Below are 27,727 nucleotides of genomic sequence, written 5' to 3'. Positions count from 1 at the left end.
ATCTTTATTTATTTCCTATCGTGAAAAAGATTCTAATAAACCATGGATACATCTCCAAAATGTTAAAGTACCAGCAGATTCTAAACTTGTTTCACAATTTAAGCAACAGCCATGCTATTCTGAATACTTCAAGCTTTAAAAATACCTTTATTTTAATTGAATGTTTTTGTTTTTGCTATGGTTTGCATAGTTCTAGTTAGATTGAACAGAAGTTCTAATAAAATAAAGATTACTGTTTTTCAAACAATTTATCCCCTCTTTTTTTCTACCCCCCTACTAATTAATATGTATTCAAACCTCTATTTTGAAACATCTTCTAACAATTATACAAGGTTTAGTCTTATCTACAACAGATTAAATTCAGTTAATTTTTATTTAGTTACTTGCTCATCTTTTATTAAGATTTATAAATTTATGTTTAATGAATAATTTAAGTTTTGTTGAAAAGATTTATATTCAAAATGTTAATTCAACACAAGATGTTTCTTTACTTAAGGATATTAATTTTAGTTCTCTTAATTGCAATTCAATCAACATAAGCACTTACAATGTAGGTAAAGCATCATTAAACAAGTTTAAACTTAAAATTAACGCAATGATTAAAACTAAACCTGATATACTGTTCATTCAGGATATTAGGTTAAATAATAAAGAACATATTTTTAGTAAAGAAGCACGTTTTAATATGGCTGGCAGTTATATATCTTATTGCAATAGTTCAAAGGCAGATAGGGGTGTAGCGATTTTAATCAAACAAACACTAAAATATGAAATAATTAAAAGCTTTTGTTCCACTGATGAAAATATTTTGATTCTAGATTTAAAAATTAATGAATGTAGAATTTCATTGATATCGTGCTATGGGCCAATTCAAAATAACAACAAAAATTTCTTTAAACAATTAAGGGAGAAAATAATGAGCATTGGAAATACATTTTACATAATTGCAGGGGATTTAAATGCAATACCTACAACTATTCAACCAGAACAAGGTCTCGAACACTTAGACTTGATAAATACAAATTCATTGCCAAATTTTGAACATTGTAAAGAACTTTCTTTGTGGATAGAAGAAAATTTTTGTGTGGACTTATTTAGATTGCTTCATCCGACTAAATTAGAATTTAGTTATGTTCCTTTTTCAAATACTAAAACAAACAGAAGTAGAATTGATCATGTTCTTATCAGTCCACAGCTTTCAACAATTTTTAACTCATGCAATTATGAGCCATTTAAAGCGTATATCTTTGACCACAAGCAAGTTTTTTTCAACACATATGGAAATATTTCTAAACGTGTATGTACAATAAATTCTTCTTTATTAGATATTGATGGATTGAGTGAGTACGTTAGAATCAAAGTCTACGAGATAGCTCTACAACACTGTGAAGTTCCTAACAAGTTTCATCTACGAGACATCATTTCTCAGATAAGTTTAGCATTTAGATTAAAGAATGACCTAAGTTTGACAGACTTTAAAAATGATAGACTAGTATTGTTCTGGATTGAACAAAAAGATAGGGCTATAAATTATCTCTTTGATTTACTTCCCCCTTTAAATGACTTGTATGAAATGCCTTTAAATATTAGTCATGATGCTTTCCTTGAAGTATTGTTAAATTGCATTAAAAATTCTATAATAAGCTTTCAATCAAACTTTCTTAAGAGCAGTAGAAAAATACAAAAAGATTTGTCTAAGTCATTAAATGCGTTGAAGTGTGGAAATGTCAAAGATGAAACTGTACTTAAGAAAATCATTGATATTGAAAACAGTCTATGTAAAATGGAGGATGAAGAAAATTATCGTAGGTTAGAGACTTCTGGGTATTTCCACATTTTAAATGCAGAAAAGGCTTCTAAAGCATTTAGTAGTTTGCTAAAAAACTCAAAAAAAGCTGACTCTATCTCACAAATTAAGAATGACTTAGGTGAATCTTTTACATGCGAGAAAGAAAGAAATGAGTTTTTAACAAATCACTTTAAAAATAAATTTGGTACAGCCTTTATCTCCAACTCTTCTCTCGTTGATTTTTTAGGCAATAATGTAAATCACCCAAAAATATTAGAACATAAATTAAATAACACAGATAGAGAAAAATTAGAGGTAGACATTTCTATTAATGAATTAAAAGAGTCACTTAAGTCAGCCAATTTAAATTCTAGTGTAGGACCAGATGGTATTCCTTATAGAATGTTGGTTAAGTTTTGGGACATTTTAAGCTTACCTTTACTACGAGGCTTTAAAGAAATGATTAATAAAAAACAGTTAAAAGGCATGCTAAGATGTGGTAAAATTAGACTTATAGCCAAAAAAAATTCAGACCTTTCAAAAATTAAATCTTGGAGGACAATTTTTTGTTTGTCTACTGTGTACAAAATTTTCTCTGGGGTTATTGACAATAGGTTAAAAAAAGTAATTGACAAAATAAATATCAGATCTCAAAAAGCCTATTCTTCTAAATACACTATTCAGGAAAATTTGATTCAAATTTATGAACTAATTTCTAAAACTTTAGCTTCTAACTCGTCTCTAGCAATTGCTTTAATTGACTTTCACTCAGCCTTTGACTGTATTGGACATGAATATTTAAAAGATGTATTAGAATTTATGAATTTTGGCCCTAATATGATAAACATGATTTTAACATGCATGAATGATAGATTTGCCCACATTCTTACTGATACTGGAATAACACCTAACTTTCCCATGAAAGTTGGTTATATGCAAGGTGATAGGCCAAGTCCTAACATTTTTAAAATTGCCTTAACCCCATTATTACTTATATTATCAATTAACAATGAAATTGTAATACCAAGAGCTATACCTTTTAAATTGACTGACACTGACAAACAGCCTGACCCTGAATCAGCATTTGCTGATGACTGCAATGTTGCATTTAATCCAACTGCCATTGCTTTGAAAACTATTTTTCAAATTCTTACTTTCTTTGCTCAAGTTTCTAATTTAAGAACAAATGTTAACAAAACTAAAATTTGTATAATAGGTAGGAAGCCATCAAATGATTTTTTTCGGGAGTTGGATGTAATTGGAATTGACGTGGTTGATGAATTTGATATTTTAGGTTTACATTTTGATTCAAAACTTTTAAATATGCAATATAATTGGAACAAAATTGTTACTAAAATGTCAAAAATTAGAAATTTTTGGGCACTTTTCTACCTTACTACACCTGGTAAAATTGCTATTATAAAGGGATTCATGTTACCTTTACTGAATTATGTAGGGGCAGTTGTCTATCCATCTGAAGAAATAATTTCTCAAATTGAAAATCTTATTATTTCTTTCTTATGTCAAAGTAGACCAATAGCAAAATCCAAAATCTTTTCAAGTGCCGAAAATGGAGGTTTAGGAATACCAAAAGTAACAGATTTTTTACGATCTCTAGATATTTTAATGTATAAAAAATCTTTATCCATAGTTGATACTTGGTCTTCAGAATTAAAAAATACAAGATGCCAAGCAAATGATCCATTTTATTTTTATGAAAAATTAGATAAGAATATTAATCCCATTTTATCAAGAATTATTGAATCATATACAATATTTTCAAATTCATTTTGGCTAAAACATGACAATATAAAAGACATGAGAATTTTTAAAAATGATTGTTTTTGTAATAGTGATAAACAAATTGTAAGCAGGGCTATTTTTACAGAAACAACATGGTTACGTTATGAAAATGATATTAAGTTAATTTGCTTTGGAGACCTTTTAAATACTGATAATGTATGTCTAGATTATAGAAACTTTAACATCAAATCAAAGGTCAATTTTAATTACATGGAATATCTGAGACTTAGGGGATTTGTTCAGCACAATATTGCAATATATAGGTGTAAACTTTCAAAACCCCAAACTAAAATCAGTTCCCTGTTTTTAAAGCCAAAAGTAAAGTCAAAACATTTTCGTTACTTCTTATCTAATGATGAACAGAGGATAGAAAAGTGTAAGACTTATTTAAATAGGTATAACTGGGCGAAAATCAGAGAATTTGACATGGAGAGAGAGCGTAAATGGCAAAAAGTTTGGAATTTGTCCTTTATTCCTATAAACATAAGAGATTTCTCGTTTAAATCAATAAACAATTTTCACTATTTTAATGCCAATATCGCTAATTTTAGGCCAGAGTCTCCAGAATGTACACTTTGTAGACTGGACAGGAATCTACCCGCACCCAAAGAAACTGCCCAGCACTTTTATCTGGACTGTCCTGTCACCACTAGTATTACTGCCAACTACTTCACAAACCTTCTACAAAATATTGAACATAATTTTGAGTCAAGCTGGCTGTTAGTAGGAGTTCCAAAAACGCTCACCAGTAAGATCATAACTGTATTGAATATCGAAATTATTCTTGTGTTATTTTTCATCTTTCAGTCAAGACTGAAAAAAAAGCTTCCATTAAATTCAAATCTACTTGAATTTATTTCCTTTCAAAGGAAATTTTTGCTTAAAAATAAAAGTTATAAGCTAGGATATGAAAAATTAACAACAATACAATTTGACCCTGGATAAAATTAATTTCTACTCTGTCGGTTAGTCAGCTCAAGTATGCTATACAGGGTAAATACCTAGGTAAGGGACCAGTCGATAATGATCCTCTGGCGACTCTTAAACCTAACAGGGTCAGAGCTGTCTATTATCAGAATACCTGTCCCTGCCCCTCTCATCTTAATTCAGTCTGCTAAACACATCTTATATGTGATACACTATTTTTTTGGAGGCTTTATTGATGACTGGGCTAGGGGAATACCACAGGATCTGTGACTTGAGTTATAGGGGCAATACTAAGGTAAGGGACCAGTCGAAAATTATCCTCTGGCGACCCTTGTACCTAACAATGTTAGAGCATTCTGCTCTTAATAAAACTGTCCCTGCCCAGGATCTGTGACTTGAGTTTTAGGGGCAATAATAAGGTAAGGGACCAGTCGAAAATTATCCTTAATTCATCCTCTGGCGACCCTTGTACTTAACAGTGTTAGAGCATTCTGCTCTTAATAAAACTGTCCCTGCCCCTCCTTTCTTTATTCAGTCTGCCAATCACATCTTAAATGTGATCCATTATAATCTGAGGAATTAAAATATGACTGAACGAAGGGAATGTCACAGATTGTAAAAATCTTTTTTATTTAACCAATGTAATTTTGAAATGCTATTCTTTTATATATGTGTACATAAACAATTTTTACCCAACTTGAATATTTTAAATGAGTTTTAAATTAATATTGTTATACTTTTACTGTAATCTTTGTAATTAAATGATAAAGACAAATAAAGAATCAAATAATAATAAAAAAAAAAAAAAAAAAAAAAAAAAAAAAAAAATATTATCATATAATGTCACATCCTACCCAGGATAATTTTGCTTAATAATTTGAGTTTGATTCAATTGCTGTTTTAATTAAATTTACAAATCCCCAATATAATTTGATCAGTAATAATATTTTTAGAATACGAATAATACTTTTTAACTCCCATTCATTACAATTAACTTCTAAATTAATCAACTCTAAATATACATCATGCATCTGATTTTAATTATCATGCATTAACAGAATGAGTGACACAAAAAACAATTCTAAATAAGATTGTAAGCTTTTGAAACTATTCTTTTAAATTAAGGTGTCCTTAAATTTTAAATGATTCATAAATAAAACAAGTTTTTAAATTCAAAGCTTTTGGTATCTCTTCAATGCTTACAGAGTAAATATTAGGTTATTGTGCCATTATCATTAAATATTTAAAAACACCAAGAAAATAATCCCTTGAGAGTGTGATACAAATCGTGCAAAAAACTAATATAATCATGCATTTTATACAGAGTTACACCAAATCATTATATATTTTTAAAAAAATATTTTAAAATTCGCATAAATTTGCAAATATATCATTTTTTTACATCTCTTAAAGTATGCCTACTGCAAATTACTGTTTTTTTCTAAAAACTGTTTTTGCTTCAGGCATACTTTAACTATAATAAGATAATTGATTTGGTATAAGCCTGTATAATAGGGTGGGTCGATTTTAGACATTTTTATCTGAGACCTAAACTGGAACCTGCACTTGATTTTTATAAGCATAATACACCTCTGGATGATTTAAGATTTATATTAAGTCTAAAACAAATAGCTATACATTGTATGTGTGTTGACCAACGGTTTTTAGACTTGAGATAAATTTTAAACCATCCAGAGATGTATTATACTTATATAAATCAAGTGCAGGTTCCCGCGTAGGTCTCAGATAAAAATATCCAAAATCATCCCACACTAGTATAACTAAACTACTCACTGCAGGAAGGTATGTATAGGTTGCATAGGTAGCCATCACAGTTGGTATATTCCCTGTGGATCAAAATCCAGGTCAATCAATACAAATATAAATAAGGTAGGTAGAAATATTGAAAAATAACTGCTTCACATCTTCCTTAGTTAAATATTTTTTAACAGAGAATCAAAAACTGAAGATAGGCCAACACACAGACTAAATTACCAATTGCAATGGCAGGCCAATATACATTTTAATTGACTAATGGTAGGCCAGTATGAAGTCATTTTTACAGGCACTATAAAAAGCTTCAATGAGGCTAAGAAGCCTATGTGAAAAGAAACAAATCTTTTACAGAACTTCTTGATCCAGTTATTTTTCTAATAATTCCACCAACCTTTATAGAACATACTAAAAAAGATAGATAAAGGGAGATTTTTCAACTGGATTTTCATAAAATGTCATGAAGATACTTTGGATTTTGGAAAAAAAAAAAATAATTAGCAAATTTCTTCCTACTTTCACAGTAGCTTTTCTCCTATTTCTAGCCACTGCGGGGCAATCATTAACATTTACCTAACCTATCAAAAGAAACTGTGAAAATAGGACGAAACCCGATACTTTTGATCTTTCCATGATCCGAAACTTTTAAATTTCCAGTTTTGTCTTTGAAGCTTTAAAAGTAATTAAAACAAAAAAAATAAAGTTATTAAAACTATTTCTGGCATTAGAAAAAACTGGAAATTGATGACATTTTATAAAAATGTGGTGCCTTACCGATGGTAGGTATGCATAGGAGGCGTAAACTGCCATTACCCACGGAGCATTTCCTATTAGTAACGCAATTATATATTCTTTCAAACATTTATCTCCGTTTTTTCAAAAACTGTTTTTGCTTCAGGTACACTTTAACTATAATAAGTACGGATGGTAGGTATGTATAGGAAGAATAAACTGCCATTACCCACGGAGCATTTCCTAATAGTAACGCAATTATATAACCTTTCAAAATATTTATCTCCGTTTTTTCAAAAACTGTTTTTGCTTCAGGTACACTTTATCTATAATAAGATAATTACGGATAATAAGTAGGTATAGGAAGCATAAACTGCCATTGCCCATTTCCTATTAGTAACCACATTATATAACATTTCAAATTAATCATTTTTTTTGGAAAATTCAACGTTTGTCAGTCTAAAAACAAGTTGCAGGTGAAGTTATTTCAAGGATCTTTATGTTCTAAATTCAAACACTCAAAAATTATAATTATCATTGATTATCTTATTTAAATTTTGCATAAATCTCATTTTAGTTAGTAGAGAAAATGCCCTTTCTAATCAAAATTTAACAAACTGCTTGAATAAAATCGAATATTTTAAATATAAATTACATTCTTAAATTACATTGGCCGATAAATTGATGTAAATCCCTCCTTCTGTAGATTCAAATTAGTGGTTGAAACATTTGGACACAAAACTTAATGTACCAACCAATCAAAATTCAATAAAAGACCCCAAAGTTGACGAATCAACGAATAAGAAATCGTTATTATAAGACTTTGGAGACTAGTGTAATAAACAGTCCAATGTCCCCTTCCGCTCTGGATGCTTAGCATCTAAAAACATTCAGAATTGTCAACTTTAAACTTTCCTAAATAAATTATGTTTCAACATAATTAGAATTTTTCCTGTCACTGAATGTCAAATTTTCTAGACTTAAAAATGACACAACACATTTTTTTTCAGCGTAGCTACTATATGTACATACTATGTCTGTTATTATGACTGTTTGTTTCTTATAGCAACACAAAGTGGGTCAAATTAGGTCAGCTGAATTTGAGTTGCCGATTGTGTACACCGTTTCCCCGGTGTTTCCTAATCCTATCTCAATATTTACTGCAAGCAAAAAAAGCTTCAAACCTAAAATTTCAAATTTTTTTTTGAAGTTTGAAGCTTTTTAGCTAGTAGAAAATATTGAGATATGATAAGGAAACTATGTTCAGAATCGGCAACTCAAATTCAGTTAACCTCAAAATTTGTTTTATTTCATGTCAGTTTTTAAAAGAATTAAAAAAAAAGACCTAAAAGGTCTCACCAAGATAACGAATGCGCTTCTACGAAATATAATTTCACTTGTTTTGCTCAAATTTTGACACATAAATAATTTAGGTTTAAAATCTAGGACAATTTTTGTTTATATTTTCCTAATATAATTATTGACAGCTTCACTATAATTAATTTGTCAGTATGTCCGTCTGTAATAACATGCCAGGAAAAATTAAATTTCCTCGGAAAATATGTAAGATAGGAGTCTGACATTTTTTCAGTAAATTCTTTTACATTTGAGGACTATTTTTAAAAGCGAAGCTTTTCTGTAATTAGGGTCGGTCCGTCCGTCAAGACAGATAGCTTTTCCGATAATTTAATGAGGCATGTTAGAATTGTCCTATTGATTTGCATGGTGATTCCTTTAGTAGTTAGGTACGATTTAGAAAGCGTAGCAACTATATAATCATTAACTGAATGTCCGTACGTCCATTTTAAACATGTTGATTTTTTTACTTTTATAACAACAATTTTTTATGTGATCTAATTATCCGATTGATCTGATTTTTGGTATATTGATTCCTGGGACAACAAAGTATAATGTTATAAGCGAAGCAACTCTATAATCAAGTCCTAAAAATGTAAGTATGTTCTTAAACATTATGCTGTATCAAGCAGTTATTCAGTTCAGACAATATACAAGTGTTAATGTACGTTTGTTCTACCGTTTCAGTGCTTCGCTTTTATGGATGTTGTCATCCTTGTTGATTATATTAACAGCATGATTTTCACGATTGTTTATTGTTTATAAACATAATTAGATAATTTTTTTTATAAATATTTCATATTCCAAATACTCAATTGGTATGTCAAGCCAATTGTAATGCTATGACCATCCAATGGAATCAAATAATTCCCCCCCCCCCCCAAAAAAAAAAAAAAATGTATATACTTGACTGCTGGTAGATATAGAGAGCTAAATATGTGTAAGCATGTACGAGCTTGTCTGTTACAACAACGAAAACAGAAAAAAAGAATATTTTTGTCTTTGGCCGCGCTACTTATGAAAGTTTTTGTGTTTTAGTTTTAGTAGATTTTTAAAATCTATATAATCATAAGAAATGTTTATGATATTAATTAATTAGATGAAAAAAATATTTAGAGCATTTTTTCAAATAATTTGTTAAAATTAATCGTGATTTTTCCAGTTATACTTAGTATTAGTAGCGCAGCAACTCTACAATCAGGACCTGTTTGTACGTCCGTCTGTCAGTCCAACATATAACACATGCAAATCAGATATTACATGAATATTTTAAACTTTTTTTATTGCCTTTATGTTCTAGGATAAATAATTTTTCTATAACACTAAATTGTTAATATTTATTGTATGTGAGTTCAGTATATAATTTACTTGAAACGTCGGTCTGTTGGTCATGTTTAAAAAGGCAAATATTATTATTTTTGTGATTTCTTAAATTTTCGCATATCAGTCTCTTTCTTTTCATCTTTATGACCACTGAACATCTACCCTATTAATTACTTTGTCCGTTTGTCCATCTTTGATCATTTGTGTAGTTTCGCTACATAAGGATGTTGTCATTCTTGTTGAACTATTTATTTAACAACACCGACAAAAATTAATGTAGCTGTGTATACAGTAGCTTTAATACAAAAAAAACATCCATAAAAGCAAAGCTCTTAATTCAGACGACATGACGTACGAACATTAACACTTGTAGAATATCTTAATTTATACGCCTAAACAAAATTGTATATAAATTTTCAAAATGTAGGGTTGACGTACGGACCGACCTTAATTATATAAAGCTTTGCTTTTTTTTTATTTTTCTAAGCTTACCTAACATCAGTAAAATGAATCTTGGATTTTTAAGAATTTTGAAGTTGAAAGATTTCTTCTGTTGGTCTTCCTCTTCCTCGACAACTAGCGGATTTTAAAAAATTGCAATAATTATATCTAAATTGGAATATTCAATGTTCAACCCCCCCTAACCCGCGACTATGGCGTAACACGTAACGGAGACAGCGTAAAGAGGTACAAAAAAATGACGATACAATAAAGTTGACCAATGAGAGGCCAGTATACACTGTAATTGACCACTGGTAAAATTTAGACATGTACTTGCCTCTCATTGGTTATTTTATCGTATGACGTGATGCTGCGCAAAATGGTACAAAAAAATGACGTTATACTATAAAGTTATTCAATGAGAGGCCAGTATAAATTGTAATTGACCAATGGTAAAATATATACTCGCCTCTCATTGGTTATTTTATCATATGACGTCAATTTTTTTGTACCATTTTGCGCCGCATCGTATGACGTCATTTTTTTGGTGCCACTTTACGCTGTCTCCGCGTAATGCATCCATTGACGAAAAGGTGATAGGTTCTAATAACTAAAGACGTTAAAAATGGATCCTTCTGCTGTTTTAGCAGGTGGGCGAGATTAATAGTTAGTGTAGGGGGAATGCCTTGGTAAAAATCATAATAAAGTCATTAACATACACAGAAGGTTTTCCAGACAAACGTCATGCAATCAAAGTGTTTGACCGTTTAACGAAAACAGTAAAAGTATCTGACTATGACGTCAGAAAAAATTAACAATTAACCAATGAGAGGCCGCTATATATTTTACCATTGTGAATACTGGCTTCTCATTGGTTAATTGTTTATTTTTTCTGACGTCATAGTCAGACACTTTTACTGTTTTCCCGTTTAACCATGCACATCATTAATCAGCAAGATTTGGTTGAGTGATACACCAAGATCTTGTGGTGTATCCTGTCCTCACAGGCTATCCAAGGCTTCAACCCTCCCCCCCCCCCCTAAACAATGTAAAGCAAGGCAATATGTTCGAATCTTAGCGTTAAGAGTGACCTAAAAATGTCCTTTAAATCTGCACCCATGGCTGCTTCCCTACTAAATGCATGACATTAAAAGTAATAGTTAGGGGAATGTATTGGTGCTAAAACAGTTGCAACTCATTAATTTTCACACTAAGAAATTTAATCAGTTGTTGTTTGTATGTTTCTACTTTTGTTATATTATTTAAATTTTTTGCCTTGTGGATTTGGTACCATTAGTAGGCCTAAATATTACAAAACTTATTTTTCATAATTTACTAATATACAATTTTATTAAGTAAGTTTCAAACTGTTTTAAAGAGAATAAATGTGAATATGGTATATAAGTAATGGATACCAGAGGCCTCTAGGAGCACATTGAAGAGAGTGTAAGTGAGGGAGACAGAGAGACAGAGAGTAAGATCAGACTGACAGTGAGACAGACGGAAAGAAAGAGAGAGAAAGACAGACTGTAAAGAAAGAAAGAGAAAATAATAAAAAAAGAGAAAGAATGAAAGAGAACAAGGGATGGAGAATAAATGGGATCTACTGCAGTTCACGGTAAAATATTGCTACCAGCAATATTTCCAAAAATCTATGAATTTTAAAGGCTGCTGGCTGCCAAACGGCTGAACGTACAGATCATGCCCGCCCGTTGTTTTAAGAGGCATAAGAAGGCCTACAAATAATCTGGAATAGCCATAAATCAATAATGCATAATCATCTCGCAGTGCAGAGAAATGCGCGAAAAAGACCTATTTTACGCGTTTTTTCTTCCGTGAAGCTTTCCCAGTGCATAATTAGATCTTGGCTATTCCAGATTATTTGTAGGCCTTCTTATGCTGCTTAAAATGGTGTGCGGGTATGATCTGTACGTTCAGCCGTTTGGCAGCTAGCAGCCTTTAAAATTCATAGATTTTTGGATATAATGCTTTACCAGCAATACTTTACCGTGAACTGCAGTATATCCAATAAATGAAAGAAAGAGATCAATTGGAGTGCCTATTATTAAGAATAAGTTTTGTTCCTAGAGCAATGCAAGCAAAACAAAAACAGGCAACAATCCTGAAATAAAAAAAGAAATAAAAGAATATAGTGCGTATAAAAGATAACGTCATACTGGCCTACCATTGGTCAATTAAAATGTATGCTGGCCTGTCATTGGTGATTTAGTCTGAGCATTGTCATATAATTGGTCATTTGTATTGTACAACATCATTTATTTATAAGCACTATAAACATCTTCAAAAGAATAAAAAATGTAATGAAATTTGCTTGGGGAGGATATTTTGTGAAAGATTAAATTTGGGCACCTCCAATTCAAGCTAAATGGATTAATTGGGTAAAATTAATATTTCATGTAGACTTGTATAAATATAAATCAAGAAGGTCCTTATAGTGAGAATAAAAAGGGGACGAATTAAAAACTTTTGGCCGAAGTATCCCGAATGTTGGAAAACTTAGTTGTTAATTCTTTAAAAAGCAGGGTGTCCAAAATAAGATTAAGTATATGGTCTTGAAAAGAGGACACCTAAAGCTTCTATTCAGTTTCAGTTTAACCCTCAATTATATGATGGGGGTGGGAGTCAAAAAGAACCTAAAAACAAAGGTTGCTAAATGAAGGGGTGAAAAAAGTACAATATGACTTGCACTGTGTTATAGATGGGAATACTGTTAGGCAAATTTTATTCAAATTGAATATAAATTGAAATTGAAATGAAGTAGCATTTTAGAATATGTATATTATTATATTAAACTGTTGAGACCCTAATCAAATACTTTACTTACACACATACATAGATAAAAATATTCATAGATTTTAAAATCATTTAGTAACTCTATCAAAATTCAAAACTGGAAGATAAAAAGTATATCTTATTTAACATTTTATAATACACAAGTTTCATCAAATGCTTTGTTTTTTTCATTTTAGGGAAACAATGTATAAAAGTTTTTAAGAAGAATAAACTATGAAATTGTAAAGAGAAACTAGAATTTTAAACTTAAAATTAGTAAAAATAAATCAAATTGCATTGTGATAGAATTGTCTTATCCAAGTAATATGTAGTATAAGTATAAATCCAATTATATTTTAATGCAGAAAGTTACTCTTCTCTTCTTTACTTTTAGTTAGGATTTATACAGACATATCAGCTACTTAACATCTTCCCAGAAATTTGAGTTAAAAGATTTTTAATTAATCTATGTCAAACTGGCAAACAGAAAGAGATTTTACAATAAAAATACCCAAAAATTTTTTTAAACTTTGAGAGTATTGTAGTGTGAGAATTCCAGCTCCTAGTATTTCCAGCCAATCAGAGCCAATGACTTTTATTGTTATTGAAGCTAAAGGCTTCAAATTTGGGGTATTTGGTCTACTTGTGGCAGTTTTCCAGCAGTTAGATATTCCTTTAAGTTTCTATTCTCTTTAACTCTTTATTATCTCACTAGCGGCTTCGCCCCTAGCCTCTAGGGGCGAAGCCCCAAGAAATATTATTATATCTTTTATTACCTGGAAATGCCCCCACTCAACCACTATTTTAAATAATTAAAAAAAAATTGGTGGGGGGATTTTTTGTTTTTGGGGTGAGAATAGCATAAAACCAAGACAGGACCAGTATGTATATTCTCTGAAGAGTAGAATCCGATTCAGTTCAGTGGTTACCGAGATTTTAAGGGACAGACGGACGGATGGACGGACGGACGGACAGACAGACAGACATCATTCTACTTTGTATTATAGATTACATATAAAACTGACTATACATATAACAACAAGTCTTTGAAAATCCTAACTGTCCTCACTTTACTTTGAGCAAACTTTGCTTCCTGTAATTTGAGGAAAATTAAGTTGCTTCCAGCTAAAATATCCAAATCTTCAACATGTCAAAATTTTAGATAAATGTTTTATATCTATAATACAAAGTAGCTTGATGTCTGTCTGTCTGTCTTTCCGCCTGTCCGTCTGTCTGTCCGTCCGTCCCTTAAGATCTTGGTAACCACTGAACCGATTAGATTATACTCTTCAGGGGATATACCTACTGGCCCTGTGTTAGTTTTAGGCTATTTTCTTGGGGGGGGGGGGGGACACCCTCAGCCCCCCCCCCAAAAAAAAACAAAAAATCCCCCCCAAAAAAACAACCCCCCCTCCTTTAATTTAAAAAGAATTTTTACGAATTTTGCGAATTTGCCATTTATTCGCGAAGATTTGCGATTCATGCGTATTTTTTTCCGCTGGGTAGGTAATAGAAGATGTAAGTAAAAAAATAATAAATAATAGTTTTAAAATAAAGTATAAACTTTTTTTTTTTAAAGCGAAGCTTTTCTATAATTAGGATCCATACGTCCATCAGGGACAGTTAGCCCTTTTCGTTATTTTAAACAGATAAGGGTTGTCCTAACAATTTCAAACTTTGCATGATGATTTCTATAATAATTAGGTAGGCTTTAGGAATTGTAGTAACTTTTTAATCGTTACCAGAAAGTCCGTACGTCCATCTAAAACATGCTGATATTTTACTTTTTAAAATTTTTTTTTGAATGTTATAATTATCATATTCATCTGATTTTTGGAAACTGATTCCTATTACCACAAGGTACAATGTTACAAGCAAAGTATGTCCTTAAATAGTATCCTGTATTTAAGAAGTTATGCAATTTTGTTTATACTTATGCATTAATATTCTGCTTGTTCAGTTCTGACACTCTACAAGTTAATGTTCGTTTGTCCTACAGTTATAGAACTTCGCTTTTTTGGATGCTGTCATCCTTGTTACCATGATCTTTTACGTAAAATCAAATTTTTGCTAAAATCTTTTTAATAATATATAGTGTGTAAAATAATTTCTAATGGAATGCTGAAACAAGGCCGCTATCATCCAAAACACAAAACCAACAAATGATATATGTAATTCAACATATACACTAAAGTAGCCAGAGTTAAGAAACTTGGTTTAATGCTCTAGGGTTGGGTTTAGGCTATTTGATGTGGGGCTAGAAATATTTCAAACATAAAACAATGTTGCTAAAATGTTTGGAGTGGCTCTGTGACAAAAAATAAAGTAAAAATTTAGTCAGTCAGCTAGACATTAAGGAAAATGAACTCTAAAAAGCAGAGAAAAAAAGACCTATAGCTATAGCTTTTGAGTATATGCCCCGCTGGAAATAAGAAGAAAATAGAAAATCTCATAAAATTTAATGAAAAAAGTTTCTCCTGTAATTTTGTAATTAAAATTTTATACAAACTTTGCTCGTCTGTAAAAAGGGGAGAGAAAAATACTTTTAGACTAGGTTTTAGAGTTAGTTCTTTTGATTTAGATTGTGAATATATACTATATGTAATGAAGTAACCTTTTTTGTCTGTAACAAAGGATCTAGCTTACAGCTGATTCGATATGGTTCTGCTTTACAGCGAAGCTTCTCATAGGCCCCATGAAGGTTTATGACTATTTTGAGGGAGTGTGTACTCCACCCTCTAAAGTGAAATCGCTCAAAGAAAAAAAAGACTCACAAAAAAAAAAATATATTTTTCTTCTATTCTAAACTAAAATTGACGTTCTCAACCCATCATTAATTTTTCAGAGTCCTTTTGTCTATATGTCCGACAGTCTTTTTGTCTGTATGTAACAAAAGATCTCGCTAACTACTGAACCGAATTGGCCACTACAAAAAATTCCATCCCTCCACTCCCAAAATAAATTTCTTGTTTAAACTAAGTATGGGGACAGTATATCATTTAATAAAGTATCCAAAGATGCCTCTAGGGGCAAGTACTTACATATTACAACCCCTCCATCCATAATGTTGTACAAGATAACCCTGCAGAGGAGCGAAGGCAAAGGTTCCAACACCGGAGCCACACACACAGATACCTGAAATTAATTCCTATTATATCCTTATTGAAAAGTAACAGGATGTCTAAAAACCCGCCCGTGGCTCAACATCCGCACCTCGTCGCGGAGGTAATAGAATCGAATCTCGGCTTATCACGGTGTCAGAACTAGAGACATTCAAAATGTTTTTTTTACTGCTACTATGTCAGGTGTATGACTTTAATAGACAGAGTAGAGGGAATGCATTGGCACAAAACAGGAATAACTCATTACTATGCAAAGTTAGGACTTTTCAGACTAAGGTCATGTAATCAAAGTGTTGGTTGTTTGATGGGTGTTACTTAAGCTAATACCCTGGTTGTTTGGACAGAAAAGGAGACATTTGGCACCCATTAGTTATCCTGGGTTCTTGGACCTTGCTAACAAACTTGCTTAAGAACAAGCTAATAACAAAACTTTTATCAATATTCCTCTGACAATAAAGTATAATTATAACCATTGAAAACTCTTCTAGTTTTTGTTACTTTAATATTTAAAATCAATTTCAGAAAATCATTCAATTCTTTTTTATTTTGAAACATTGATTTCTAAGACAGTTACATATGATGTGATTCTTTTTAAGAGGTAAGTAATAAATTTTAAAAATTATAAAAAGCTATAAAATAAATAAATAACTTTTGACTGTTATGGATCTTTTATTTATTTTTTTATTTTACATATATACAATATTACAATATAATTATACACCAGTATAAGTTAATTCAAATCAATTACAAAATGCAACTAAAAAGCAACCAAGATTTTTATACAAAAGTTTCAAACATTTTTTTGTTGGAAATTGGAAGATTTTTTTTTAACCGGGATCTGATTAATCAATGATACACTTGAGCCTGTGGTCGTATGTCTGGTAGGGGATCCTGAACTCCATCATGCCGAAGCAGAACGGCTCAATGACATCGGCACACTCCTCGTACTCAATTTCCGCGCACTCCTGCTTGGTGGTTGTTTGGCATTCGGCGTAGGCGGCGGCAGCGCATTTGGTCACATAGCCGGGAACTTGGACCTCCTTCAGGATGGGGATGTTGTAGGTGACAGTGGCGCCATCCACACACTTCCACTTGGGCACGGTCACCTGGCTGGGCACATCCACCAGGGTGCACTCCTCCCAAGTATGCTCCACACAGTTCTCGTTTCCGGCCCACACCTTTTCGCCGGCAGCGTCCAGCACCCATTTGGAGTCACACTGCTCTCTGGTTACATTCTTACACTCGGGTATCTTGTGATTCTCATTCAGCACCTCAAATCCATCCTCAAAGCAGTCCTTGCCGACAAAGGTTTGCTTCTCAATGGCATCATCGTGGAAAGTCTTGACAAACTCGTCAGATAGGCAGTTGGCATAGCCAACAACTTTGCATGTCTGGTAGGGGATGGCCACGCAGGCAGAGTTGACTTTCTTGGTGCAGACCCGGCTGGTCCTGTAAGCGCACAGGTCGGCCACGGTGATGTTGTATTGGATTTCGCTGTACCGAGAAATGTCGACACAATGATCGTCATGGCCATCTCCGTGATGATCGCCGCCAGGGAAGGCTGCAGCCAACGGAACGAGGAATAAAAGCAGTGAAATCATTGTTAGTGGATGAAGCTTCAGTTGTGAACTGATGATTATATCTAAAATATCGCGCTTTATATACAGAAAAAGTATCTAAAAATAACTTTTTAATTTTAAAAATAGCATAATTTATTACTTCACCCTTTTTCCTAAATTTTGTAATTTCTTGTAAGAATAATATTATAGATATTTTCTCTTTAATTACTCCAAATTACAAAACTCCCCCCCCCCCTCCCTCATAATTCTTTTCAAGATTATCTAAAAATAAATTAATTACTCCCCGCTACTTTACTTTCCCCTTTCTCCACTCCTCCCCCACCCCTTCTATTCATCTTCCAAGATTAAAATAAGGTCAACTTGACCGCGCGTTCCGCGAGCGCTTGACCCCTGCAGCGCGCTAGATTAGCGCGCATTTCCACCAGGGCCAGGACAATTGTAAATAAAAATATTTTTTTTTTTTTTTATTCAATATTTAAAAATTACTTTGTGTTGAAAAGCAATAATTTTTTGGTCCTCAACTTTTCAACCAGCAAAAATAATTTTCCTAATGAACGATAATTTTGACTTTATTTCTTTGAAACAATACTTACAGACTACATTTAAGCGGCGGAAAAGTTAGAACAAAATATTTTTTTTTGAAGATTTTATAAAATGATATAAAAGGATAAAATTTTGCAGAATGGCTTCGAAACTGTTTAATATCCGCTACATTAGAATTGGTTCTAAGCCATACTGAAAATTCAGCGACTCGGGGTTAAAAAAAACTGGTTTGAACGTTATAAATTTTCATTTCAATATCCTCGGAAAACTGTATAATTATTCGACGCGATGAATAACTATTCTTTTGCTTATAACATATCAAAATATTGATTAAGTCATAATGTTAAAGAAATAATGTGTTGTCAATTATAACAATTGTTAATTAGTTAATTAATATAACACTGTGGGCTAGAATTGAATCAAGACAAAAGTAAGTGCCGAGCCCTGGGACCTATGTATGGTGAAAATAGACATAAAACCATGATGACTCCAGGTAAAACCAAAATATTTCAGCGGGGGCTTTTTGAGAAAATTAGATTTGAAAATTTCAAGTTCAATTTTCACCACCTAGGAGTTGCCGCATAATCATGACAAGAAAAGCAAATAATTTATTTGAACAACTTTGCTTTTATAAAGTTCTTCATAAAATCACTCCTGAAGGGAGTTAATAATGGCCATTTTTATCACTTGCTTTGCAAAGGTCACGAAAATTCAGCCTAAAATAAATTATATATATAGAGGTTATAAGAAGGACTTCATAAAAGCAAAGTTGTTCATTATTTAAAATAGATGATATTTGCTTTTCTTGTCATTATTTTGCGGCAACTCCTAGGGGGTGAAAATTGAACTTGAAATTTTTAAATCTAATTTTCTCAAAAAGACCCCGCTGAAATATTTTGGTTTTACCTGGAGTCATCATGGTTTTATGTCTATTTTCACCATACATAAGTCCCAGGGCTCGGCACTTACTTTTGTCTTGATTCAATTCTAGCCCACAGTGATAATAAAGTCTCTTTCTCGTATTCATTTCAATCCGGTGGATAGGAACCGGTTCTCATGAATACGAAAAAACTATGTCTAGCATCGTATTATATCCAGTTTTCTACGAATATAGAAATGTACAATCATAAGATTAAAACTATTTTTTTAGCCGGTGCCTTCGGCACCACGGGGCTAAAAAAACTAGTTTTAATCTTATAATTGTACATTCTATATCCGCGGAAAGCCGTTTATAATACGATACGAGAAATAACTATTAAACTATTTAAATCTTAAGTTCTGTTTTTGATAAATGGATGCCAATAACTATAAAATTGAGACTTAAATAAATTAAAATGTCAGACAAACGTACATTAACAAATATATTATGTCAACTCGTTTATATTAATATTAAAAAAATTAGAAGTTTTACCAAAATTCCATGTAAATCAAGCTCAAAATGATTTAAATGCAGAAAGCATAGTATGGACATGCTTCAATGCTTGATTTAGAGATGATTCGCTTGAAATATTATACCTAATGCTCCTAGTAATCCACTTTCCAAGAAGTAGGTGAATAGGATTATTATGTTACAAAATAAAGGTTCTTAAAAAGCTAAAATCTTGTTAAGAATGTACATACGGACTTTTTAGTATTGATTATAGATTTGTTATGTATTTTAAATATTACAGGAATCGACATTTCAAGATTGAAATCAATAGGACAATTCCAATATGCCAAAATTAACGATAAAATCTTCTGTTTTTTGTTTTCAAGGAAATGTGTACCCTTATTGTTCGTCTTCGGTTTAATTTTAGATTTACGGGAATTTATAAAGAAAGAAAAAATCTAAAAATAAATTTTAACCTGTAATAGAATGGAAATTACAAAATTCGTGGAAAATTTATCTTAAGATTTTTATAATTTAAATAATTATTACAATGCTTTGCTTATTCAAGAATATAAAAGCTCAATATAATAGAGTAGCTTCGCTACTAAAAAATAAAACCAAACAGGTCCTACTGCAGTTTAGGAGATCTTAAAGGACATGAACTTACTAGTGGTTGCGTACCTAGTTGGTTTCTCTAAATATTTTATATTTCAGAGTAAAATAACTTCAAACTTGACCTGGGCCTATGTAAAGTTTCTCTTCAATATTTTATATTTAGTTTTTTCCTTTTAGTAGCAAAACTATTCTATAATGTATAACCCCAAACATTCGTCTGTAAAAAAGGTTACGATTGAAGATTTACGTCTTAATTTTTTACGAAAATTCACATGATCAATGTGCAACATATACTCTAATTTCTATGTGTCCGTCCGTCTGTTTGTCTGTTGTTGATAGTTAATAAATTAATCATTTATATTTATGCTTGGCTAATTATGTATGTTTCTATTCTTATACAATAAAATTCAAAGAGAGAGGAGAAAAGGGACAATTTTATAACACTAGTCCTCAAAGTTTTATAATAACGTTTTCTTATTCGTTGGCTTAAAAACTTTGGGGACTTGATTGAATTTTGATTGGTTGGTTGATTAGGTTGAGTATTCAAATGTTTCAACCACTAATTTTACGCTAAAGAAGGGGTAATTTTGTGTATAATCATTGGAGATATACATCAATGCATCGGCCATTGTCTTATCCCTTTAGATCCATGAAAAAATTTGTTTCCAAAATTTGGAATTAATGTAACTAAATTTGCATTAATGTAAAAAGTGTCATATTGTCCATAACAGATTGAATTTTAGGGGGAATGGACATCAAAGTGCCCTTCCAACACTGAAATACCCGAACCCCCATATTTTTTTAAAATAAACAAAATATCAAAATGGGGCCCTAACACTGTAGGGATTATTCCTGCAATGCCCTAACCCTTCGTGACTTCCCAGTACCCAAATAGATTAACCTAACCTGACCAAAAGTATCTATCAAAGAAACGAATAGATAGATAACCCCTTCAAAATATTTTAAATTTATTGAAAGAAAATATTTAAATAATATCATGTTTCATTGATATTTATTTAACATCCTTGTTCAAACCGAAGCTTTTTTGAAAGTTTAAAAATTTGCATGAAGATTCCTGTAGTAACAGGACATAATGAAGAAAGCAATACTAGAAAGTCATTTCTGTCATTTTGAACATATTGAAATTTTTTATATAAATTTTGAAATATTTTAATTCCTCAATTGATATAATGGATGTAGAATATATGTGGATCTTATGACAGGGGAAAATTGTCGTCAATTTAGGTTGCAATTTCCACTCATATTTATTAGTCGGGCCGTTTATCTATTAGGAGAGGAGGGGAGGGGGGTGGAAGAGACCGCTACAGAGTTCACTTTAAAATAGAACATGAAATGAAAATCTGGCGTAAGATCCAAGTAATAATAAATTCATTATTGTTTTATAGAAAGGCGATTCTTAGTAAGATTAGGCACGTGTATCTTAAGCGAAGCCTCTATATAATCAAGTTTTAAAAATGCAGTTTGTCTATAATACAAAGCAACCTGTTATGAATTTGTATTTTAATTTCTTTTCATTTCAAAAGCGCATTCAATCTATTTTGGTAATTTTTTGTTTTATGGCTAGGAGGGAAGGGGACATTGGGCTGTTTATTACACTAGTTCCCAAAGTCTAAAAGTAACGTTTTTAATTCGTTGGCTTAACAATTTTGGGAACTTTTATTGAATTTTGATTGATGTCAAAACGTTTAAACCACTGATTGTAATTGTAGTCTACAGTAGGTGTAATTTTGTGTATCATAATTGAGGATGAACACAATTTATCGGCCATTGTCTTATCCCTTTAGATCACTTGTCTTCTGTACAGTTTGTATAGATATTGTCATCCTTATTTTAAAAATATTTTGGAATTTCCAAAATCATAAAACATAATTAACCTTATTTCTATTTATAGAAGATGCTATTTAATAATCGATTACAAAATCTCTCTTTCAGATTTTTTAAAGATCTAGAACAATACGGATGGGTAATCAAGCTATTAACAGGGATCTAACAGGGATAAGACAATGGATGTACCCACCCAATTATGATAAACAAAAATACCTCTACAAGCCAACGAATGAGAGCTTTGGTTCATCATACTCCAGTATGACTTACATTGACTTTTGTGGCAACGCATCTTAAGGGACGTTTCGTCGTATTTCTACAGTACCTTTTCCCCTATTTATAGCCCCTTCAGGGGGCTCTAAACCTGCGAGACAAATTACCTAGCCCTACGATGTCAATCACCTAACCCAACTTAACTGAACCTAACCTAAAATAACCTATCAAAAGCCACTGTGAAAAAAAACGACGAAACGCCCTTTAAGAGGCGTTGCCACGAAAGGGACTATATCCCAATGTACTACCTTCCTTGACTTCTCAAAAGAGGGGGAGGGAAAAGGAGAGAGAGAAGGATAAGATACATTGCATAAGAATACATTATTGTTTGTAGCACGACCGACAGACCAACAGACTGACGGACAAAGTTAGTTAGGAAGAGGTATCTTCATAAATAAATCAGCAATCTCAAACACTAGATAATAGCTGATAATATTTATTTATCGCATTGTATTATAGACATCTTTCCGCTGAGATTTAAAAAGAAAAATTATAAGATTAAAACCCGATGGACCGGACTAACAAAAGTAATATTAATTGGATGATTAAAAAATTAACAATCGTGAAAAATTGTCGGCAATATTATGCTGTTTTGCTGAGAATCGACGCTAAAATTGCATTTATTAAACCGTATCGAAGCCATACTGGAAAATATTTTGGTTATTTATTCCTTTATTCTGTAAATCTAATAATAATATAAGAAAGGTCAAGGAAGACCATAATAGAAGTGAAAACATAATACAATAAATAGGACAATTTTCAATAGAAAAAGGATGATAACATCCATAAAAGCGAAGCACTGAAACGGTGGGACAAACGGACATTAACACTTGTATAGTGTCAGAACTGAATAATCAGAATATAAATGTATTAGAGTCGAAGAAAAATTGTAAGTAAATTTGTTGAAAAACTGCTTGATACAGGATAATGTTTATGGACATACTTACATTTTTAGGACTTGATTTTAGAGTTGCTTCGCTTATAACATTATAATTTGTCGTCCCAGGAATCAATTAACCAAAAATCAAAGCAATCGGATGATTAGATCACATAAAAATTTGTTGTTGAAAAAGCAAAAAAATCAACATGTTTAAAATGGACGTACGGACATTCTTGTAATGATTATAGAGTTGCTACGCTTTCTAAACCATACCTAACTACTACAGAAATGACCATGCAAAGTTTGAAATCGATAGGACAATTCTAACATGCCTAAATTAACGAATAAAAGCTATCTATCACGAACGGACGGACGTACTGACGTACTGACGTACGGACCGACCCTAATTATAGAAAAGCTTCGCTTTTAAAAAGAAGGGTGAAAAATAGGGGGGGGGGATACAGGTGGTAGGTTAACCCAATAATAAATATGGTATCTTAGGTCAATTTTTGAGCGGGTTGAGGAGGGGGGGGGGGGGGTTGTTAAGAGGCCTCTTTTATTTTAACCCTAAAAGGAAAGTATTAGACTTAAATTTATAGATCAACTGAAAATTGATTACCCATTTGTTCCCTAATATCCGAAGTTGTACGACAGATAACCCAATTATTGCAAAAGCTATTTTCAGCTTCTCCGGTCAAAGGGAAAAGCGATATAAAGTATAAAATTATTTATACATTATACATTTAAAATTTTAATTTTTCAAATTAAATTTTTTTTTTGGAAGTTTGAAGCTTTTTAAGCTGGTAGTAAATATTGAGATAGGATAAGGGTGCTATGTACAAAATCGGAAACTATGATTCAGCTAGCCTATTTATATGATTTTAGCAATAAGTGATACTTAGAAGATGTATTATAATCTAACCTTATTTCTAAATTTTCAAAGAAGGTGTATCAACTTTTTTTTTCATAGCTAGCCGGTTCTTTTAGTAAGTAGTAGATGTAAAATTTTTCATAGAATTCAGATATGCAATCGTTTTTTTTGTAGACCTCTTATTTTTTAAGTAATTTAAGTTTTTTAAAAAAATAATTAAGTCGGTTTTAAGGTACTAAAACGCAACAAAATAAAAGAAGAAAATGGCCAGTAAGAACAAAAATAGTAAGATCTTTAATTTGACACCTTACTTTTAAAATTCTGTTGAGTAATTATTGAAAAAATCTATTTTTTTAACCTCGGTTTAATAAAAACTTTAGACCTAAATATTTTCTCAAACAGACATAAAAAACATGGGTTCATATATACCTTTAGAATCAGAAAAATATTACGAATCCATTGTAAGCAAAATTGAAAAAAAGTAAAAAAATAAAAAAATAAATAAATGGCCAATTATATTTTTTGTTCAGACAACACTATCGTCTTCCCTTTTTTACCCCCTCTTTACCCCCTTCCCATTTTTATACTCAATTCAAGAATTAAGACGTTGCCTGTACAATATAATATGATATTTTCATATAATTCCTTTTATTGTAGTTTATATACTATATTGTAAACTTTTTTTTTCAATTTTGCTTACAATGAATTCGTAATATTTTTCTGATTCTAAAGGTATATATGAACCCATATTTTTTTACCTGTGAAATAATAAAATCAAGTTCAAAGTTTTTATTCTCGTGGGTTTAATAAAATCGATTTTTTCAATAATTACCTGACAGAATTGAAAAAGTAAGGTGTCAAATTAAAGATCTTACTATTTTTGTTCATAATGGCCATTTTCTTTCTTTTTTTTGTTGCATTTTAGTACCTTAAAATCGACTTAATTTTTTTTTTAAAACTTAAATTACTTAAAAAATAAGAGGTCTACAAAAAAACCGATTGCATATCTGAATTCTATGAAAAATTTTACATCTACTACTTACTAAAAGAACCGGCTAGCTATAAAAAAAAGTTGATACACCTTCTTTGAACACCTAATCCTATAGGACAAAACCTACTGAAAAAAACATTTTACCAAATTATCATGAGGGATAATAATTTGATACCTTCTCTTAAACCCTCTCTTAAACTTAAAATCAAACACGTAAATACCTTTGTAAAAATCTTCTAAGACAAACAATTTTATACAAAAATAGAGTATAATAAAACCTTTTTTTGGGCCTCTTTACACGATACGGTTAAAAATAGATTTTATAAGAAAACCTTTTCTTAAAATAAACCCGTAAATAAAAAAGTTATTTAACTTTAAACCCTGCACCTAGCATTTAGGAGCTTTGTATTCGAATTAGTTAGGAAAGTAGAAAATAGCCTAAAACCAAACTAATATGTCTTAAAACCATATCAGGACCTATAGGAGGCCTCCCTAAAATAAAGAACTCAATCGGTTCGGTGGTTATCAAAATCTTAAGCTACAGAATAAAAAAACTTTACTACTTTATATAATAGGATACTTGGTGCTAAATATTATTGAGCTAAGACAATGGATATGGAATACATGGATATTGTGAGAGATTCTCGCATACCCTCATAAAATGTTTCTTACAGCTGGCTAACATAACAATATCACGCATCCCCTTATGACTTTACCCCATACCCTCCATTGGACATGGAGAAATATATTGACCAATATCTGAGAACTATATTAGCAACCTTAATTGACAAAAATATTTACGTTTTATATTGCCATTGCTATGGTCTATCCGTTAGTTATTTTATTCAGGACTAGCGGCTACGCCCCTAGAGGCCTCTAGGGGCACTTGAGAGAGTCAAATTTAATAACCCAATTTCTTATTTTAAATTTTAAAAGAAAAAGGAAAAAAATTTTGGGGGGGGGCGATTTTTTTTTTTTTTTTTAGTCAAAAAAATAGTCAAAAAAATTTAAAAATAATTTTTTTTTTTGGGGGGGGGGGATTTTTCATTTTTTTGGGGAGGGTTGGGGTGTCCCACCCCCCATAAAAATAGTTATAAACCTTCCCGGGACCTATGAGAAGCTACCCTGTTAAGGAGAACCCGATCCGTTCAGCAGTTAGCGAGATCCTTCGACACAGACACACAGATACACAGATACACAGACACACAGACATCCTGTTACTTTAGTATAAGGATTATAATTAAAGCTCTTAGAAAATTTCATAATCTCCCGTTCGTTGGATTTAGACCTTTATTAAATCATATCAACAAAAAATATTCTTCAAAAGACTAACTTTATTCATTTACATTGAGAATGTACAAAGATTTGTCGTCCATTGTCTTATCTTTGAAGATCCCTGTTAATATGATAATTCCCAAACTTTGGTAGAATAATTGGAATAATTCAAATGTTTAAGTTGACAAATGAAATTAAGTTTAATCTTGGATACATAGAATCGGAAATAAAATTTAATTTTAAAGCTTTTCTTTTTGTTTATATAGCCTAAAACTAACCTTGGGTCTCTATAAAGCTTTCCCTTTTTTTAGGGCGATGTGGGGGGGGGGAGGTATTTTTTCGAATTGCAAATTCTCTTGGAAAAGTAGAGGTACCCTGTTCCAAAAATAATGACATATCTTCCATGGACTCACATAAAGCTTTACTGTCAAGAAAAACAATATCTGTTTAGCGGTTAGCGAGAACTTAAAGTACATACACACAGCATACAGACAGATAGACATCCTGTTACTTTTATGTAAGGATAGTAGGCTTAAAAAAATAGTCTACTACAACGAGGGTCTTAAGCTAAAGGAGCTCCATATTAGTCTAGCGGTTTGCGAGATCGTTTGTAAAATGTAAAATGCTTTCTTTTAACTCTATGTTAAGATCAGTTGTTTACAAAAAAATATTTTTTCATCGCTAGATGGGGTTAGTTATGTTTTTTTTGCAAGTGCTGTTGGGAGGGTGGTGCGCGCCCTTCTCCCCCCAAAATCTATAAACCTTCCCAGGACCTATGAAAAGGTACAATGTAAAGGAGAACCAAATTATATTTACTTAATTATCACAAGACCTTAAAATGTATTATGTATCCTCTATCCCTGTTCAGTTGAAGATTTACATATATTATAATTAAGAAATAATTAACATATAATTTGAAATCGGAATATTAAATTGTATCTAGGGATATGTAAAATAATTTCTTTCTATTACTTTTAAGATTTTGAGTTATATTGGCCCTTTAAAATGTATTTTATTATAAACAAGGATGACAACATCCATAAGTTGCCAAGCACAAAAAATCATAGATAAGATTACGGATATGGAGATTTAAAATCATGAAACCTTTCTCGTGTTTTTGTTAATATTTCTAAAAATATTTATATGTTGTATGATGACTAACAGACTGACGTTCAACTAAATTTTATACTGAATGCTCGAATGACAAGAAATTTAATTTTGATACTATTATCCTCAAGAAACTTTGAAATCGGACCAAAAACAACAAAAATATATGAAAAATATAAAAATTGCAAAAAACCTGCAAAGAAGCAGTCCAACTGCCATGGATGCTATCCTTAGAGCGATGGGAAATATAATTTTGATATTTAATAAATGTAGTTTGAAAATAATCCGCAAGATGCTCATTATGTTACTGTTTAATAAT

At 31.4% G+C, this 27,727-nt stretch overlaps 1 protein-coding gene across 2 annotated transcripts in view; it reads right to left on the bottom strand.

The window, feature by feature from the left end:
• Positions 1-27,727, bottom strand: part of LOC145305629 (monocarboxylate transporter 13-like) — a 73,082-nt gene that overhangs the window by 14,593 nt on the left and 30,762 nt on the right. Inside the window, exons 9-13 of one of the 2 annotated variants that reach the window (XM_080147330.1) lie at positions 15,979-16,072; positions 12,232-12,266; positions 11,420-11,449; positions 10,196-10,279; positions 7,067-7,119 (exon numbers count right to left, since the gene is read on the bottom strand). In XM_080147330.1, coding sequence (XP_080003456.1) covers positions 7,067-7,119; positions 10,196-10,279; positions 11,420-11,449; positions 12,232-12,266; positions 15,979-16,072 — 296 coding nt within the window. Of the gene's footprint in view, positions 1-6,313; positions 6,367-7,066; positions 7,120-10,195; positions 10,280-11,419; positions 11,450-12,231; positions 12,267-15,978; positions 16,073-27,727 lie in introns of both variants that reach the window. The other variant, XM_080147329.1, reaches the window with a different exon arrangement.

This window comes from Acartia tonsa, chromosome 14 (genome assembly GCF_053477335.1).
Source record: "Acartia tonsa isolate MP-2025a chromosome 14, ASM5347733v1, whole genome shotgun sequence".
NCBI classification, from domain to species: Eukaryota; Metazoa; Arthropoda; class Copepoda; order Calanoida; family Acartiidae; genus Acartia; species Acartia tonsa.
The sequence above is the reverse complement of the archived record's forward strand: the minus strand, read 5'-3'. Positions and strand labels throughout refer to the sequence as shown.